Raw genomic sequence first — 20323 nt, 5'->3', positions numbered from 1 at the left:
ACTCAGAAGACCTTTGGGATGTGATTTAATTTAATGATGTTATTTGTTAGACGGTACACAGTGTGCCACAAGAAATCTCCGGAGAGTGCTTGACACTGTGGAGCGCCGAAATGTGTGACATCCAAATTAAGTCCTGTCAAGCAGCTACTGTAAGTGTATCTTAAGCTGTGATCCCTCAAGACAAAATCAGACAAAAGCTTTGAGAGTAAGGACACCAGACGCATGACACAAACTGAGAAACAAAGAGCACATTTTAAGATCCAACAAAGTAAAAGCTTACGACCTAAAAAGCAATCCAAAACAAACTTGAGCTTACCTTTAGAAACTGTGGAGTGACTAATCGTACAGTAGCTATGAGGCAGACCTGCTCCTCCAGCGATGACTGCAGGCTTCTTGGTAACGTCAACTCAAGCCCGTTACAAGAAGATGTAGGCACTGTGTGATAGGAAACAAGATACGGTGGTGGCTACTGATGGTTGTGACATCCATTTTAAGTGTATCCCATATTATCCTACTGTGTGTTGTGTTTTTGTAGTTTATTTTAAGCAATAGATGAGTTTTTTGCACAATGGTGATATAAAGTATTATAACCTTTAATATCAGACTCTGGTCACCATTCACATTCAAATGTGTCTGTTTCAGACATAACAAATGGTATCAATAAAAAATAACTGTTTGTTAAATTAATGAAGATGTTTCAGGAACCTTTACAACACTGTTTAATAATAATAATACATTTCATTTGCACCAGACTTTTGATTCATAGTGAAACTCAAAGTGTTTAGTTTACTGAATACATGAAGGTCACAGATTGTACTGAATTTTAAAGCCTTTAGACCAGGAGAATATGAAAATACTTACCATTGTTATGAAACTTGAAATCTCCGACAAACTTGACATACTCATATACAGGCGGCTCCTTTGGGTCAATGTTACCTCTTGCTAGATGACAGCAAAATTCAATATGGGTCTCATCTGAAAAACAGGGCAGATTGGCTTATTTGTGAAACAGTTTATATGCATCTTTATAACAAATTGTCTTGAGCAGGTTTGTGTTTTGTATGACACTATCGACACAGTAGTCGCAGATCTGCAGTATGTAAGTGAAAATTTAAATTACAGAAAAGAGCACAATTCATACTTCAATAGGTCTTACAATAGAGAATGTTCTCTATTAAGTATTAGATAGTCTGAAAAGAGGTTTCTGATCCACAAAGACTGGATTATGTAATATTTTATATAAGTCTTTACATTTCCTGCATCCATTGAAAGAGTCAAGGAAATGAATTTGCAGTTGGGATTGACAACATAACAAGCACACTTTAAGCTTCAGTGTGAACTCACTGAAGGAGAAACTTACTAATGGAGCACTTTGACCTACAAGACTTAAGATTTTCCAGCAAATTTACTATGGAAGTGTGCATAATTTGCAGTTACAGGCAGGTGATTATCTCTTCCACAGAAACTCCTAAATCAAAAAGTTTTGGGTGGACACGCAAAGGTAGTTCAGGCACCGCTTGAGAAAGCCTTTTATGTGCTTTCAGCCAGTGGAGAAAAAAAGCTGGTGCCATCTTGAGAGATGTGACTGTGACAGTTTGCTATTTAGGCTTTTAAGAACAGACCGAGAAACTGGCCACTCACCACCTCTCTTCCTCAGAAAAGCCCAATAGTAACGCAGGATTAAGGTCACCGTCTTGAGCCCCATATACTACATTGCTTTGGATTACTGTGCTAACATAACAGTGATTTAAAGTCTTAACTATGATACTAAGCTAGCGCCTATTATTAGCTAAAAGGCTAATCATAGACGCACACTAATCAGCAATCCAATAAACTACAGACCCAAATTCAGCAACCTGCTCTATATATATAAAGAATTTCAAGTCAGGTTTCAAAGTCAGAACAATCATTTGAGAGATTCTCAAACAGAAAAATGATTGAAAAAGAAGTCTGATCTCATGAGCCAAGTGTTGTTTTTGTATTTCAGACAAAGACCTGTAGAAGTTTAAGCTTCATGTGAAAACGAACACTGAATATTACGTACAGAGTAGTGAACTTCTGACCTCCTGATATAGGAGATGAACCAGCCACAACATGGTGTTAGAAGCAGACAGGGGCCGGATATGTGTGGAGCTCAGTAGGATACTCACTGTCAAGGAAGTCAGCAGCAATGGGGTCAGTCATCAGCATGTGGGATGATAGCAGCTTATACACCTCCCCGTGTTCACGCTCCGGGAGGAAATTCAAGATATTTTGGTCCACCATATCTGACTGGTGCAAAAGGATAGATGTATGATGATCAGTCTTTTGGAGAGTCATATATGTCATATGCAACAATGCTGCTGTAGAAATAGCTTTACAGGTGATGTGGTCATTACATGGTTAGTGCAGTATGCTAGATAGCTACAAAACCATCTTCCACAACAATATTCACCTTTTCTCATCAGGTCTTTTTCTCTTCATATCATACTATCTTCAAATACTGGTGGATATCTCAATATCTGAATTTTAAGAGTTTGAAAGTAAGTTTGGAGGCATGAGCTGAAATATCTGTGTAGTATTCAAACTATCACTCTTTAGTTACACATAAAGTAAGATAAGTTTCAGGAACAAAAATGAAATGAACATCAAGGAAAACATAAAAAATCACCTGCCAGTACGTCCTAGATTCACTACAGATATCAATGTATCAGTGAAAGTCAAATATTGGCCGATAATTATCAGTAAACAAACCATTTATACTCATGTGACAACATGCTGTTAACAGACAAATATCTTCATATGTTTGGCAAAACAGTGAAGTGTTAGCAAGAGAATTAAAGTTACTCATTTAAGCTCTCTCACTTACCGGTAAATGGCCAATAAGTGAAGACACACTGTCAGATACATATATGATGTTTCCATCTGTTGTTAATGCTACCAAGAAACCATCTAGGGCCTGTAAGAAAAGGGAGAGAGTGGTCACTCTGAAAATGAGTTACAGTTGCAGTTACAAAGGATGTGAACTTGTTTTTTTGGGGCACTTGGAGAGAACAATAGCGATAGCGGTGCAAGATTTCTTCCAGTTAAGGAAAAGGAACCAAATATGTTTTGTGGCTGGACTGTGTTAAGATCAAGGCTACTGTTGATGAGGAAATATCTATCTCTATTTCTTCTTCATGGTTGATTTAAGGAGGATGTTTACTTTAAAATATGAAATTATCAACATTAGTGAACTTCAGACTTGGGCTGTTCAACAAACACATCCCCCTGAGATTTACCTCTAGCATTAGCTGAGTGAACTCCTCGTTACTGAGGAATGAAGGCTTCCAGTCTTGTCTCACATCACAAGTTTCATTCTGTGCAGTGATATCTGAAAAAGATGGAAAGTAAAGTATAAGGATTATTTCTACCAAATGATAGAAACTAAAAGTTCTGCCAGAGAAGAACTGCGTTAGTCAATGACTGCAATCAAGGGAAAAATATATAAAGTTATGTCTAAAAGTAGAAACATTGTTTGTCATTTTTAAACATCAACAGTTTTAATACAGTATGTGATAACATTTCAAATTAGAATATTTGCTGTATACAGATTACATTACATTTTCCTACCTTTCTGTTTCTGCAAGAAGTCAATGGTTCTCTGCAATATGGTGGATTTGTCCATCTTGCGCGGATGGCCTTGACCCTGCAGCATGGTGCATAGCTCCTTGATGAGCACATTGAATTGGTCTCTTCTTTTCTTTTCCGATTTGTTACGGGATGCCCTGAAACAGTCAACAGATGAAAACAATTATAAATCAGTGGAGTAACCGGGGGACGCTCAGCTAATCAAGCAACCGTAGTTTAACATTTATTTATCTTGCTAGACTGTAGATCCTTTACAAACAAAAGCCAGCCAAGACTGTAGAGACATACTGAGTTTCAGACAGACAGGAGAATAAAAACAGTTCAAACAGACATTTACATATAATATGATTTACAATAAAACATTCAGGCTCAAACCCAGAAGTGGATTTTCTACAAACAGATGAATCAGGTGATAAAACACAGACATACATACAGCATATACAGTACTACTAATTGGTCCAAATTTTCACTGTACATCCTACTTGTTTACTTTTACCTTACTAATTTGTTTCTTTCAGCTTTTTCTCATCCATCAAAATTTTATATTAATACTGACTCAAATGACTAAGACTGCAGTGTAAAATGGGTCACTTTTAGTGATGAACACAAAGAATTATCAACCAGCTCTGCAGCTCTGCGGAGCTTTTTGAACCTTTTTGTAGCTCTTTTTAAAAAATTGCTGTCACGGCCATTTTTAGCAGCAACAGGCAGCTGTTTTAAGCACAGTTACTCTGAGCAACTAGCTAGAGAAGAAACTCAAGCTAGCAAGCTAAATTAAGATATTTTTCTGAGGAGCTGGTAGAGACAAAAAGAGAGGTAAAAGAGTGAAGATTGGATTTATATTCATCAGGAGGCCAGAAACACAACTCCAAATGAATGATTATGTTTCTCTGTGTCTGCTTGGCGTGTAAGCTGGCAACTGCTAGCTGTTATCATGTTTGCCGTAACAACTGAAGGTTGTTTTAGATTTCTTCTGCCCCTTGTGGTCAAAAGCGAATAATGCAGCTTTTATACAAGAGAGAATTTAGTTTGTGACTTGAGATGGCTCTTTCAATATTGATTAATCTGGAATTATAGAAAGCTGTAAAACTTTTGAATATTCCCATCCACTATTTTATTGTATTCAAACTTTGTGTACTTAGAAATGTATTTCTGCAAACTTCACATTTCATCAGAGGGGTCAGAGCAGGCGTTTTGGAGAAACTGGAACAAATCTCATTTTTAGAGATAAGACACTGAGAAATGAAGTCCTTTTAATAGTATTTTTAAAAATTGAATTAAACTTCTTATAAAAATGTGTGGAATAGGACAACATATATAGCCACCAAAAGGGCCAAGAGTTTACATAAAGAAATCATCACTTCTGAATGTGTTTTACCTGAACTATATCCATCTTTTATGTAAACCTATGTTCAGATATCCTTTCATTTTCATGGACATCGTTCCTAACAATAATATGACATTGGAGCTTCAAGTTTTAAAAGGATGAACTATCACCAAGGATGTCAGTTCTCCATCCTTATTACTGAATGTTATGAAAATTATGATTACACTGTGTGTGTGTGTTACTATTTTACACGAATCATGATGAATTGTTCTGGTTTTGTACTGCAACTCTGCAACATCAGCAGACTCATCAGCTAAGGTTAAAGGAAGTTCAGCATTATATTTGTAAAAAGGAAAAAAAAAAATTATTGGAGACAGGGCGAGACATGTCATCTGGGGGTCAGTTTTGCAGGTTGGCTCCTCAACAGGAGAACTGAAAACAGTCATGACGTTATCTATAAAGTCTATACTTCATAGATTAGGGGAAGAACTGAAACGCCCACTTATATTGTATAAAACCTTGTTGTTTTGTGTTGCACTGTGAAACGCTCCTTCTTGTACAAGACAATAAATTCTGTTAAACTTTGATACTTCGGCTCCGGTCTCTATTGTTTTAAAGGTTATTACGAAGAAATTCTTTTGACACTGAAGAACCAGAGTGAGACTACAAATTACTTAAAACTGCTGTATGTGAACATATAACATACTGTATGTACAGTACAGTCTGATTTGAGACATGCAAACATACACACATATACACAGGGTGGAGTACCTTTTTGCCCTGTCTTTCTCATCTTCATCCATTAAATCTTCCACGCAGCTGTTGGTGCTAGAAACAGAAGGGCACATGTTAAAATGTTGCTGATAATCTGACAGTGTCATCAGAAGAAAATGATTTCTATGCCTCGTCCACATGGCTGACAACTGATTACAGCATGGCTTATTTAAATGTTGGCATGATACATTGTTGGCGCCTTTACAATGAGCATTAACTTGCATCTTGGGTGTCAGGACGCAAGCAGAAAAGAGGTCATTCAGTGATTAATAAAAATCAGTCAGATACATTCAATAGCTTGAAGGACACAAACTGTGATCCCACTGGCTACATCTACACTGTTAATGACATAATTGTGTTACAATAACCTGGTAACCCAGTTGAAGCGCCTAGTTTTCATCCATATTTAACAGGTTACTGTGGCATGTAAACATCATACTACTGCAAATACTGCTAATTGTTTTCATTATCAATAAATCTGCAGATTATTTTCTTGATTAACTGATTAATCATTTAGTCTGTGAAATGCTGAAAAACTGAAAAAATTACAATCATAATTTGTCTGAGGTTTTGGGTCCGGTTTCCTGTTTTTTTGCTTGAAAAATGGCTGAAACAATTAATCGACTATCAAAAATGTTGTCAATTAATTTTCTGTCAATTGAATAATCGATTAATCATTGCAGGTCTAGTCCTACTACATTTCCATATTTTGGTGGCAAGTTCAACCTGTGGAATCACATTTTACGTCACATTTTATTGGGAAACAACCCTGTCAAAGAGCAAAGGCAGAGCTAAGCCTGCAGCTGATTTTATCTTTTTTTACACATCATTGCTAGTAGATTTACTATCTGAGGCCAGAAGAGCACGAGTGAACTTTTACTAGTACCACTTCATTAATGGCAATAGAGATACTGAGTCATAAGGCAATGAAGTATTAGTCTCACCCAAATAAGACTTTAACCTGAGTATGGCCAGTAGCCAGGCACTCTGTGCATTTACATGTAAGTACAGCCACAGATCCGCAATTTCAAGGAGTGCCAGAAGACGAAGATAGTCAAGATAGAATATAGCCAGAAGAAACAAGATAGTTCTGCTAACCAAAACCTGTCTTACTTCTCTCTCTGACTGTGCCAATTGTCTACATCCATGTATGTCATGTGCAAGTAGATATGCCTAGATGCCCAGTGGGAAGACCAAAAAAAGACTGTGTAGCATTAACTTGGCAAGCTAACCGTCAGTGATGGATGAAATTAAGCTAAAATATAGCTTCAGGTTTTAAGCCTGTGCAAAACTCTGCGAGTAGATGCCTGTTTTTATTTATAAATTGCAGTAAGTCAGTATTTTTACATCCACATGATTTGAGATGTATAGTTACAATATATCAGTAATGACCATATGATAATATGATGATATAGTACCACCACAGAGCACTTCCTTTAACACTGTGTCTATAGTGATGTGTGCTAACAGAGCTAACAGACAAGCAATGCTCATAAATGAATTGTATAAAGCCTACTGTATATAAATGGATTAAGTGGTATGAAATACAGTACATCATGGAAACTAAAGGTAGAACAAAGAGCAAACTGTGAGAAAAGTTTAAGAAATAAATGGTGTGCTTGTATTCCAAATCCTGTGAGTGAGTATAATTCTTTATTTGTGTTGGATCACTATTAATATAACCACACAGTGATTCATTGAAACCCTTTATGAATGTAACTGCTTTGATCACTGTGTTTAAATGTCACTGCGAGTTGTATGCGTATAGTCAGAAAATAGTAGCACATTATTCAAACTGAGTTTAATGTTGTACATGAGTCAAATTTCTTCAATTGTTCAGCTCAGAAATTTACTAAATGACTTTGTGGAATGTGTTTATTTAACATTGCCACTTATGTCTTGTAGTTTTATACACTGAAAATTAAAGAGTTGAATTGAAGAAATGTTCTAAATGCTAAATTCTTGTGAAACTCTCAGTCAGCTGAATCCTTCTTAGAAATATCTTTCATACATATGCTTGTCTTTTCTCCTTTTATTCCTTAATCCATTGTCAACCCACATTCACGTCCATTTCTTTATACAGTTCTTTACCATCGTTTGACTGAAAAACATCTCTTCAGACGCTCTGACAAGCAGCTCTCAAAATTCATGTTTTTACCACCATATGTTCCACAGAAATATTAGAACACAATGAGTGCTTTCAGTTCATTCACAGACAGCCTATGTTTCACCTCTGAAAGTGCTGTGCAGTACATCAAACTATTATTAAGCAGCTATGAAAAGATTTTAGATACAATTCTGATGGTGCTCAAATGATGAATGAAAATAATGTGCCAAGCCAACCACTCCAATATTAAATAGTGGTGGATGAAGAGGAGTCACTGTGGTATTTTATAAAGGAGAAAATAGCAAAAACTGTCCAACAATTTTTTATTTATTTTTTCACATCTTGTCTGCATTAAATCAGCTGAAGTTGCCAGTGGTACTGTCCTATTCAGAATGATAGACGTTCAAGTTAACCTAAGAGGGAAGAAATGCATTTAATAAATCAAACATTTGTCTTATTTTAAATTAGAGCAGCAATGACTATTCGATCGATAGAAAATTAATCAGCAACTACTTTCATAATCAATGAATTGTTTTATTTTTAAGAGTGAGAATAGTGTATAAGAATCTGCTACTTTTCTTGATCTCACATTATTGTAAATGAAATATTTTGGGGGTTTGGACTGTCGGTCGAATAAAACAAACCTTGTGCTCTAGCATTTAGGGTTTTTGTAAGAATTTTTCACTGTTTTCTGATGATTTATAGACCAAATGATTCATTGAGAAAATATTCTGCATGATAATGAAAATAATCTAGTTGCAGTCCTATTTTAAACACCATTTATACATCAAAAATAGAGCAATTTAATTGTTTAAATAAAGCTTTCAAGGAAATATACACATTTTGTATTTTAGATGTTTAATTATTCACCCATCAAAGTGGTTGACAATCAAAGTCCCTATGCCCAACTATACCATGTTAAAACTTAACTATCCATACTGGAAACATATCCCAGCACAGGTTTCTTTCACCCTTTATATGTATTAATGCAGTGACATTATTATAAATAACTTAAATGATATAAAGTACTGTATATGGAGCAGAATATCAAATAAAGATCACAAACTGAAGCTAACTCTTTTTGATACTTACTCCCATTCCCTGCGGGTGGACGGACAGGGGCCACCGAAGTCAGAAAGGTTGTCCATACTCACTCCCTTTCCCAACCAGGCCCTTTCTGAAGTCTTATAAGTCCCATCCGCGCTGACCTCGTCTGAACACTCTTTTGGAAAAACCTACTGCCACCACCTCTTCGAGTCTGCCAAAGAAACGGCAAATCCTGTGAACACACAGAAAATGGATTAGAGCATCCAGAAAGTGAGCATTCTGTTGAGGATGAAAACTGTGTTGTATAATTTCATGTTAACGTATCGGCTGTGACGACAGCAGATAAGGAAAAAACACAAGAACCTCCATTCATCTGTACAAAATAATATCTGTAAATAGTTTTTTACAGTGAAGACTTAATGTGTTTTGACAGATAATCATTAATAATACAACGTAAAGTGCATTAACCATCTTCAGTTTCTACCTGCGTACAGTACTTCAACACTAAAGAAGTGTTTTTGCACAGGAGGAGCTCCTCTGACCTAGAAAAATGTCTGAAGCAAACACCTCTTTTGATAACCCAGCAAAAAAAAAAAAAAAAAAAAAAAGAGTGTAGAGCAGCCACCTCCTTTACAATCTCTGTAGAAGGCAAGCTTAAACAACATGGAGCAGATACCTCTATTATAAACCAAACTAAGAACTCACAGACTGGAGCCTTGACCAGCTGCAATGAATCAACATGAGACTGTATTCAATTACAGTTATTAATAAGATGTCTGCATACAGTCTGCACTTCAGTTCATTTTTTTCTTTATGTGGTTAATAAAGCATCACCTTAGTTGCCCAATTTCAGCTGTCTGAAATAGTCACAATAACAAAGACTAATTATTTTATTCCAAGCCACGTTCACTTTTAACTGCAGTGTTTCCAGCAGAAAAAACAACATGCACATAGTTTCCTTTAACCTTGATTGAAATAGTTTATGGTTTTGTGGTCTGGAAATATGCACATTATATATCAATTATATCCAAGTTATTATTACAGTTGGCGGTTAATCTGAATGCAGGCAGTCATCAGTGTTTTTGTATATGTGGGCTTGTCTTTATTCCACAAGTACACTGAGTGATGTATACAAGTGGCTCAGCCTCATACTATTGCATTTTCCATGTTTTTTAATCTAAATGAGACCCATTGTAAGAGTGGGGATAATTTAATGGAAATGTAGGCGTGGTGTGGTGCAACCCTGAATAATTAACTACCCAAAAGATTATAGCTCTCTGTCAAACAAAAACATCTAAATTTGGAGGTCTGCATCCTGCATTTGCCTTCTCTGACTGGTTCTTACACCTTTGTAATGGAAAAGGAGTCTAATTATAACATATATATATATATATAAAATTTTATTTAATTTTATTTATAGGAATAAGGTTTTATCTTGAGTTTTCATTCTTAATTCCTCTTTCTCTACATTAATAAGCATGTATGTAGCTGGTCATTAAGCAGCACTTCAGTTAATGATCACTGGCTGCTGGAGGGAATTTGCCATCGAAAACGGCTTGAGCCACAGACCACTTGCTCACCAACACTGCGCGACTTATAAAAATGTAAATATGTGCAGGCTTATAATTGGCAAAAGATACATTTTCAAGTGACGAAGAAGGGCAATGCATCTCAAGACACAGTTTGCATCCAGGTGCTAAAAGCCAACATATATAATGAATGAGTTGCTGTTGTCTTATTAATCAGTATTACTGTTTGGAGGTTGATTTACATCAGAAGCACACAAAAAGGTGTCTTCAAATCATGCTATGACTAAACAGGAACTTCCTACTGAAAAAACTGCTTAGACCTGTGACAAATGTTCCCTCTGCAACTACAGATTATGTGTATGGATCAATGATTCATAATTCTATTTTAAAGAATAAAGTATAAATCTCAAATCACCTTTTCTTGTATGATTTGTGTGACTAGACTTTCTAAACAGCAAAAACATTGAATGTTTCATATCAAAGTTTACATCAGACTTCATCTTTCAGTAGTCTCAACAAGAAACACTAAAATTCTGAAATTCGGGCTCTAATATCAGGTGACACACACTGATTTAAACCCCTTACGTGTGGGATTTGAAAATTGCAAAGAATGCCTCTCAGAGAACGCAAATGATTCATGCTTTGATTTTTCATTTGAATATTTTCAAGCTACTCTATTCAAAACCTAAATGCTGCTTTACAACCAGGCACTGTCTTCAAAACAGTTTTGTTATGCTACTTTGTTATGCTCCCTCTCCTTACAATTCATTTGACAAATAGCAGCATCACTGTTTTCTGATTTTTTCTCCTTTTTTGTGCTTTATTGCACAAAAAAGAACACCCTATGCCTCCTTTAACTGTAAAATACAGTAAAATCCTTCCACAATCAAAAATCCTGTTCGCGGGCGCAATCGATAATTTACCCACAATTTCTTTTTTTAATTCAAGAGAATATATTGCTCACATTTTCTCTATTACACACCAAAATCACACAGGTCAGAAAGAGTTAAGAATCAAATTAAATAAGACAAAGGCACAAAGCAAGGAAACATTCCTAAAGGTGTTACGTGGAGGGCGGAGCAGGTGAACCCAAGTGCAGACAAGGTATTTATTGCAAAGAGAGGCGGAAATGGGATGCAGGCCTGGGGAAGCTTGGACATGTAGCTGGGAAACTGCGGCTGGGGCTGGAAGCTGGGAGGAGCAGGGAAGCAGGGCTGACAAGACGAGGGACAGGAGATAGGGACACGAGACAGAGCAGACAGGACTGCATGGACCAGGAGACAGAGTTAGACCAGGAAAACAAGCAACAACAAGATAATGGGACAAATGCAGGAGAAACGGTTTGAAGCATAGACTGACTGGTGCAGAGACTACGATCTGGCAGTGTGGATCTAACAGGGCTGAGTATAAGTAGAGGTCTTGATTATCGAAGGGGTTGCAGCTGGTGGGGCTCTGCTCTGATTCTAGCACACCTGTCTCCACTCAATCAATCAAATATAAGGGGTGAGAGGGAGCGAGCCACTTGGGAAGTGGCAACAGGTAAGGACACACAGGACTGAAGCAGGAAGGTCTTTTAATGTGAAGCAGCAGTTCATTTTTGCCAAACACATTAGCCACCAGGGGATAATTATGTCTTGTTCATATACAAGTCATTTGTAGTCATAATTTACTTTTGACTGAGAGCTATTATTTCCAATGCAGGAAGTAGCATGGATGGGCGCAAAAGTGTTTGAATTCTACACCAGAGGCCAAGTTTCACATCCAATCTCCTTCTTTAAGTCATTCTTTTCGATTTGGAACCATCCTAATGCTTTATATTGTCTAAACTTATTATTATCAGTGTTTCCTCTATAATTACAAAGGCGGGCTACCAGGCCAACGAGAACCCCCGCCAGGTCAAAAAAATATTTTTTTAATGCCAAAAATATATAACGCCAAATATCCACTCATTCAGAAATCAATAGCGTTTGGGAGCTTCTGTGCAGCGCTGTTCTCTGTGTCGTTGCCTAGGAAACTCTTGGTAGCATAGCTCCTTTAAGGAATAGAGCAGTGTGTAATCTGTGTGCGTAACGAGTGTGTAGTTGAGCAAGAAAGCCAGTGGCAGAAAAGTGGCGGTGAATGCGAGCGATGCAGAGGAAAAAGTTTAGCAGTAGGTTTGGGTTAGCCTAACCTGACCAGGCTCACTTAAGGTGGACTGACCTATAAGGTGGACAAGCTATTCTCATTTTAGTGTCAATCTCAGCCGCCACCTGCGCCAAACTGCGTAACCTAGGGGAAACACTGATTATGTTGTTGCCATGTCCCCAGTATTCCCATAGTCTTCTGCTTTAGTTGCCTAAACATAATCTTGAGTTGTCACAATCTCATATTGTTCAGAAAATGTTAGTGAGGCTCCTTTTTGTTATATATCAATCAAACACTTGAGGAGAGAGATATAAACATTAAGGGTGAGCTATCTATGTCTTCTATAATCACATACCCCTATTTGATGCTCATGCTCTCACCCCACCTCCAGGTTTATTGAGTTCAAAGAAGGTAAGACTTGCTGTCCAATATGTTCAGGCACTGCTTCACACAAACCAATTCATTTGACACACACCTCCTTGAGTCTTAATTAATGTAAACAAACGAATACCTCCTTCTTTCCTCCCTAGTCCACACACACACACATGACTACGAGAACTGAAAGCAGCAGGGAGAAACTTGGCAATCAGAGTACGCAGGGCTTTGGCCACTATTTTAATATTTCCCAAATTGATCCTGCATGACATTCTTTTCATGTTCAGCCAGAAAAACATTTGCTGTCACTGAAGGAAACAATACTGCTTAATCAGAAACATTACTTCTGCATTTATGTGTTGTTATGTGAACTCCAATAAATAAGTTCCTGAAATGTTGACACGGTAACAAAATGTGACGCTTTTGCGCATATTGACAAAATAAGAAAAGACAGTTTTCTTTGACAGTACTGAACTATTAAGTCTAGTTAAATAAATACTATTAATACTGATGATTTAATTGAGCTTACTGTGAAAACGCTAATGTGGATAATCTGCAAAGCTGTGTAAAATGAAACCTCAGACATCAGCCTGCATTCTTGTAATGTATTGAGGTTAAACCACACCTAGCAAGGTTAACAGCTAAAAACACCAGAGTCTAGTTACACTCGTGCCCTCGAGGTATTTAAAGCCTTAAACTTAGCAACCTGAACTCATGACAGAAGTCAACATACTGTTCAAGTTCAAGTTCACGACCAAATGCTGTATGTAAACAGGCTGTAAAAGAGATGGAGACTATTACGCTGATAAGAAATGACTTCTTATTGCACATAACCTTCCAAAAGGAAACGCACTGTAAGAAGTAGTGTTTTTCTTTAAAGAGTGTAGGTTTCATTTTAAAGATTAATGGAGGAAAAACACCTGCTGCCACAACTGAACTTCACACCTCACCCCATGGCTTGTTATGGGATATAATGTTCTCCATTTGTATATTTAATTTAAAGCTCACTACCTGTGTTTACTAGCTTTCCTGCGGTACACAGCGCTAGCACATCTAAAGTCTGCATGCAGTGTTGCATTCCTAAACATCCAGCAGATTTTAAAAGTTACTATTCATTTATTTTCATTTCAAACACTAGTGTGCAGTCATTAAACCACTAATGGCTACGATAAGAACTATAAATACCGCCTCGCGGTTGTATGCCTCCGCCAGCCATGTCTTACCAGACTCATAATATTTGTAGTGAAGACTTTGAAGGAATTTAATAAAAGTTATTAAGTGTACTTTGTGGTGAAATGGAAGTTAATAATTAAGCCCTGGCTCTTCACCCATTCATCACAAAATCGTTTTCTCAGCTACAGTGGTAAGCAAACCTCCCTAGTCAAGTGTATTTGGAAAACTATTCCTTTTGTTGTTGTCTAGCTTGTTATTCATTGTCAGAGTCAAATTCCTTGTATGTGTTCACATGTTTGGTCAGTAAAGCAGCTTCTGATTGAGCACAAAGTTGCAGCCGTGAGAGTAGACGATGCTTTAGATATGGATGTTGCTGCAAAGAAGCTACAAATTCTAAAACGTGGATGCTTCAAGCACATCTTCAACCTGGTAGCACAGAAAATCTATAAAATCACCAAAGTTTCAAGCTGGGCACCAAGATCAGTGTCACCAGTTCAATATCCGACCAAATGTGAAACACAATCACAATCATCCCTTCTGTTCCTGACTTATGGCGTTGAATAACGGCCAGAAAAGTGTTTTTACAGAACATTATGATGTCACAGTTAAGTTGACCTTTGACCTTTTGGATATAAAATGTCACTACTTCATCATTTTATCCTATTAGACATTTGAGCGAAACTGTCATAATTAGCATCTGAATTCTTGAGTTACAGTCACAGTGACTTTGACCTTTGACCACCAAATTCTAATCAGTTCATCCTTGAGTCCAAGTGGACATTTGTGCCAAATTTAAAGAAATTCCCTCAAGGCCCTGAGATATCATGTTCATGAGCATGGGACGGACGGAAGGACAACCAAAAACATATTGCCTCCGATCATGGCTGTCGCCCACGCTGAGGCGTAAAAAAGTGTGCTGGTGTCACCTCAGACACCAAACAGCTGGCTTTCCAGTGAAGATGTAATTCTCTACCACAGAAAAGGACATCCGAAAGGCCTTTGTTGCCTCTTCACTTTTTGCTTCCCTTTCCCTCTTTCAAACATATACTGGTGCTGGTCTTTGAACAAGAATTACTGTAATTGAACAACATTTACTGTAATTGAACAACAATTACTGTAATTGAACAACAATTACTGTAAGAAAATGGCATATAATGACAACAGGTTGGATTTCTTTTTTTTCCTTTCAGCACAAGCCAACAAAAAGCCTAACCAACCAGGAGGACAAGGTTGCACTACACTTTCAAGTTACAAACATGCCACAGCCACCTCGTGAATGCAAATCTTAAATATCTGAGACACTACTACTACGTCATGCTGTCTGAGAGATCCTCTTTATAGATTATCAACAAGTGCTTGTGGCTCTTAGTTAATGTTGAATGATATCTACCAAGAAAACAGGCTTGAGCACAGATGACAGACATTTCCATGAAGCTGTCAGACAAAATACCATCCGTGATAGGGGCGTGTCCATCAGTTTTAACATATAAGGATAGCAGCTGCAATGATTTACTGCCACATGTGAACTGGTACAAATTAAATAAACATCTGAGTCCCCCTGATGGTAAGCTTGCATTGCATTTGAAGCACAACATGTCGATACTGAGCATTATAAGATCTGACACACAATATTATTACAATATTATCACATGGACATCTTGAGATATTATTGTCCGCCTTACAATCAATCAATTCAGTCATTTCAAAACCATGCAGTAAATAAGAATAAGCACAGAGTTTTTACTTTATAATGCTTAGGATTGTTTTAGTGTACTGTATATGGTGTTTACAGGATAAATAGGCTACAACATACAATCATACAACAGTGCAGTTTATCTTAAATCTACGACAATCCAAAACACTATTTTGATCAATAGAAAACCTACTTTGTTCATCAGCATCATACTGGACAAGAACTGTGTAATTATCATGCCCATAATTTATTATACAACTCACAAATTAGAATTAGGACTTTACAATTAGAGCTGCAACAATTAGTCGATTAAGCGATTAGTTGCCAACTATTAAATTAATCACCAGCTATTTTGATAATCGATTGATTATTTTGAGTAAATTTATGAGACAAAAATGTCCAAACTGTCTGATTCCAGCTTCTTAAATGTGAATATTTTTCTGGTTTCTCTTGTCTTCTTTGACAGTAAACTCAAAATCTTTGGGTTGTGAGCTAAAAAAGATATTTGAGGATGTCATCTTGGCCTTTGGGAAACAGTAATTGACATTTTTTTTTTACCATTTTTTGACATTTTATAGACTAAACAATTCATTGATTAATCGAGAAAATAATCGATAATGAAAATAATTGTTAGTAGCAGCCCTATTTACAGTTCCATTGCATTTAGACAGACCCAATTTATTATTAATTCATCATAAGTGTTATACTTACTTTTGGTTTTTATTAGGGTTGTGAAATGTATATGGTGAGAATATTTAAATTTGTCAACCATCACAGATTTTACAATGTGTAGCTATCCCTTTAATATCTCTGGGCGTATTCGGCCACTCTGGGAAATGGTTCAAGTCAAGAAACAGGACTGTTCAGTGGTAATACTGGATTTTTGCGTCAAAGTGATGAAGTACTTTAGAGTTACATTTCTTTTTGAATGATTGTCTGGTGTTTAATTCGTAAGCTAGCCAAAAAATATGCTTTATCCATAAAGTGCTTTTCCAAAAAATGTATCACAACATCAATATAAAATCCATATTTATATAATTCCTAGTCCTTAATACAATAAGTTATCACCATAATACTTGTATTTTTGCCATGCAGTGCAACTACAAAAATGGTATTTTATTACCTGGTGTTTTGTCATTTCTGGATGTAGGCCTGTGTGTGTTTTGATTTGGTGGAATATATTTACTGTGTGTGCTAGGGTGGATCAGTAGAAAAATAACTAATAGACAGTGTTTATGCTCATGTTAATGTTTCTCCTGCTCGCTCACATAACAATGAATCAGGAAATAGACTGATAGAGAGAAAAGGGGCATCTGCAAGCTGTCAGAAAGCCAGCATCATTCTTCAAAAACAAAAATGCTATCCCAGTCAGACTGTTTTTGCTGCTCTTGTTTTGATAGATGAGTTTAAGCTGCTTGCAGATCCAGCCTTAGTGTCTGGGGTCGTGACTGCTACTGTCTGCTTATCTTGAAGTTTACATTGCCTGACCACCTCCACCTGCATCTGGTTTTGAGCCGACAGCTCAAGCTGTCAAGTAAACACTAACTGGGCCTGCACAGGCTTAGCCTCAGTCAATCTGAAAACGTTTGTTTTAACATGTATCTAAATCTGGTTGCTTGGATTGTATGTAATCTGAAATCACATTTGTAGAGAATTACCCTTCACTCATGTGCTTCACTTCTCCATAAGATTGTTATTATGGTAAATTTAAAAAAAGGTTATTTAAAAACTTACAATTTAACCCATATTCAACATCTATGTGATCACAAATGTAGCTACTGGACGTTCTGTCATATCAACATATAAGGCATATGTACAGAATTTACATGTATATACACACAAAATGTAAATATAAACAAAAACATTTTTTTTTACTTTGTCAAAATCCATTTAAATTCTAATAAAATGTAAGAACAAATACAAGTTTATAAATCTGAAAGAAAAAAAACTCAGTTTCATGTTGTGATTCTGGTGCAGGTAAAGCCCTTGTTAAGTGACAAGGAAACAGGAAGTATTTACACGCCTACAAATGAAAAACAGTGGGAAGGCCAATGAGTGCACACATTGACCCTTTAACTTCCCAGTAGGCACATAGTAAATAAGTAATTCTGCTGCACTTCATCTCAGGGTCAAACAGAAGAAATCTCACTCTATAAGACAACCGTGTCAACTGCGAATAAGAAACCCAAAATCCCTTGTGAAGGAAAAAACAGCGAGTTAGTGAGAGAAATGTGACCTCCAGTAGACTTAAATCTGCCAGGTTGGGTAACATCAGCCTGACCTAAGCCTGCTGAGAAATTATTTAAGGATTTCTTTTCCTGTGACATTTAACATTTTGCTATGTGGTGTCTTACAGGAGCCAATGACGAAAATCCCTTCAATGTTTTGCCTCTAATGTCATCAAGCAGTGATCCAACGGAGAAAAAAATAGGTTATCTCAACCTTGTAACCAGGACACTTGATGACTGTGAGCTGAAAACATGTAAGCAGCATTCAAGAGCGCTAAGGTACATGCAGGCTGACTGTATTTGACTAAAATATATCTTCAGCCTACACAGTCAGGCTCTAATGATTAACTAGATCTTGAGAGGGGCCAATCACGTGGTCGACCACCTCCACTCTAATTTGGAAAGAGGCCGCTCGTGAACTTTGACGTTATCAACACTGAAAAACGGGTGGCAATGACAACATTTTGCGCTCGTTTATCAAAGTGAAAGAGAGAAAACTGGAAGCTTAAATTCAATCTCACATACCTTGAAAACGGGTCTCCAGCAGAAATAAAGATCCACACTTAACTTTAACCAATCTAGTCATTTTAAAAATAAAAAAAATAATAAAAAACTACAGCATAGCAGCTGAGCGCAACTACCAGCGCCTGACTGACCAGGCGAGAGAGCCGAAAGCGTTAAATTGCATAACAACGCTAAGTTAATAACGCGCTGTTATTAATCGCCGGTGAGCTGTCTGAGGCTTTGGCACTCCTAATTTATCAACAACACACGACTAAATTCCCCATTCGTGCTCCTTGCTAGTTGCGGCCAGTGTCCGTGTATTTTCCAGGCACGGTACTCCACATCCTCCGCTGGCAGTGGCTTGTAAACAGGACCGAGTGAGCTGAGAGCAGAGAAAGTAGGTCAGCTGGTAGCTCAATTCTCGTCTAACGACGGCAGCAGCATAAGCAGCCGGCTGTGCAACGCAACCGAAAGAAACCTGTAGTGACCGGGAGGAGGGGGTAGATTGTAATCTTTAACACGTGCTAAATGTATAATAGCACCCCAGCTGAATGTCATTTTGAGTGCTGTGAAGGAGAATTGTTCTTATATCTAGAAATAATGCCGCACTTGGAAACTCAGGGTGTGAAATTGTGAATGGTACGGTCTGAAGTGAAGCCTAATACCACTGGGAAGCATGACAAGTAGCCTTTAATCTATTAGGCTAACAACCTGGTGTAAACTCGCCGAAAAAGAGCAGTGACATTATGAAAATATAGATCAGGTGGCCTGAGCTGATCCTTAGTGTCTGTGTATGTATGAAGGCAAATGAATCACACGTAGAGGGGATGAGAGGTGAGTTGTGTCTCCTACCGGCCAAGCAAGACAGAAGAGATTAGCCTGTCTGACCCTGTTCATAATAAGTTTATTAGCAATGTATTTAGAGCTAGAAAAAAAACATAACACAGGCCATACGAAAAATAAGATGACACAAGCAAAACAAGCTTTTGTTTTTCCCCTCAAGTGCTTCCCCATGTACTTCCTTACGTTTTTTTACGACTTCCTGGTTGCCTTTTCCCTCAGCTGAAGTCCCAAATGTGGGTCAACAGCCTGCATGACTAATTGCAAAGGCTCATGATGGACCGGCTCCAAATGTTTTGCTTTTGTCAAATGATCACACACAAATGGTTACAGATGCAGGTGTATACACAATCGTCGTGAACTTTTTAAAAACATTAAAGTGTCCGAAAGTGAGCTAATCTGTTTACCTTAAGAGACTGTGTTGAGATAATAAGCAGGAGGTGAAACTTTAGACTCTAACACAACCCTATCAGTGTTTTGTTTATCATAATCAGCAAAGTGACTATCAGTGCATTAATCATTCCTCAGTTAATCTAATTGTGCAGTCTCCGCAGAGTCTACACGGTATCTCACAAATTGTTGACAAATCCTGAAATTGATTAAAACAGCTTATGTTTAGAGTGACTGAATGCAGGAACTCACTACCACTGATTATAGCCCTCATTTCACTGTGATGCCTTAGGAAAGTACGGAAAATCACGAATGACTGCAGACACTCCGGCTATGCACTGTTTTCACATTGCTGCAGTCTGGTAGACGTTACCGGAGCATCCAGGTATGGACTACCAGACTCACTAACAGGTTTTATCCCCCAGGCCATCAGGCTTCTCAACCAGCAACATTAGTCTCAGTGATCACATTGATCATTCAATGTATGGCACCACAATTTAATCACTGCCACTCCTACACTTTATATTTATAATATTTAATACTCTGTTCTTACTGTCCACATTCCCCATACTTTCAGTCTCTGAGACTGCTGCTAGTGTTTTA

General features: G+C 37.4%; 1 protein-coding gene across 5 annotated transcripts in view; it reads right to left on the bottom strand.

Moving 5' to 3' along the window:
• Positions 1-20323, bottom strand: part of npas2 (neuronal PAS domain protein 2) — a 47951-nt gene that overhangs the window by 12462 nt on the left and 15166 nt on the right. For 3 of the 5 annotated variants that reach the window (XM_042431517.1, XM_042431520.1, XM_042431519.1), the window contains exons 2-9: positions 8910-9096; positions 5708-5764; positions 3592-3746; positions 3261-3352; positions 2849-2938; positions 2151-2271; positions 862-975; positions 317-435 (exon numbers count right to left, since the gene is read on the bottom strand). In XM_042431517.1, coding sequence (XP_042287451.1) covers positions 317-435; positions 862-975; positions 2151-2271; positions 2849-2938; positions 3261-3352; positions 3592-3746; positions 5708-5764; positions 8910-8965 — 804 coding nt within the window. In that variant the 5' untranslated portion in view covers positions 8966-9096. Of the gene's footprint in view, positions 1-316; positions 436-861; positions 976-2150; positions 2272-2848; positions 2939-3260; positions 3353-3591; positions 3747-5707; positions 5765-8909; positions 9097-18511; positions 18964-20323 lie in introns of those variants that run through there. The other 2 variants (XM_042431518.1, XM_042431522.1) reach the window with 2 other exon arrangements.

This window comes from Thunnus maccoyii, chromosome 13, assembly GCF_910596095.1.
Source record: "Thunnus maccoyii chromosome 13, fThuMac1.1, whole genome shotgun sequence".
Taxonomy (NCBI): domain Eukaryota; kingdom Metazoa; phylum Chordata; class Actinopteri; order Scombriformes; family Scombridae; genus Thunnus; species Thunnus maccoyii.
This window is presented reverse-complemented; position numbering and strand designations above follow the sequence as displayed.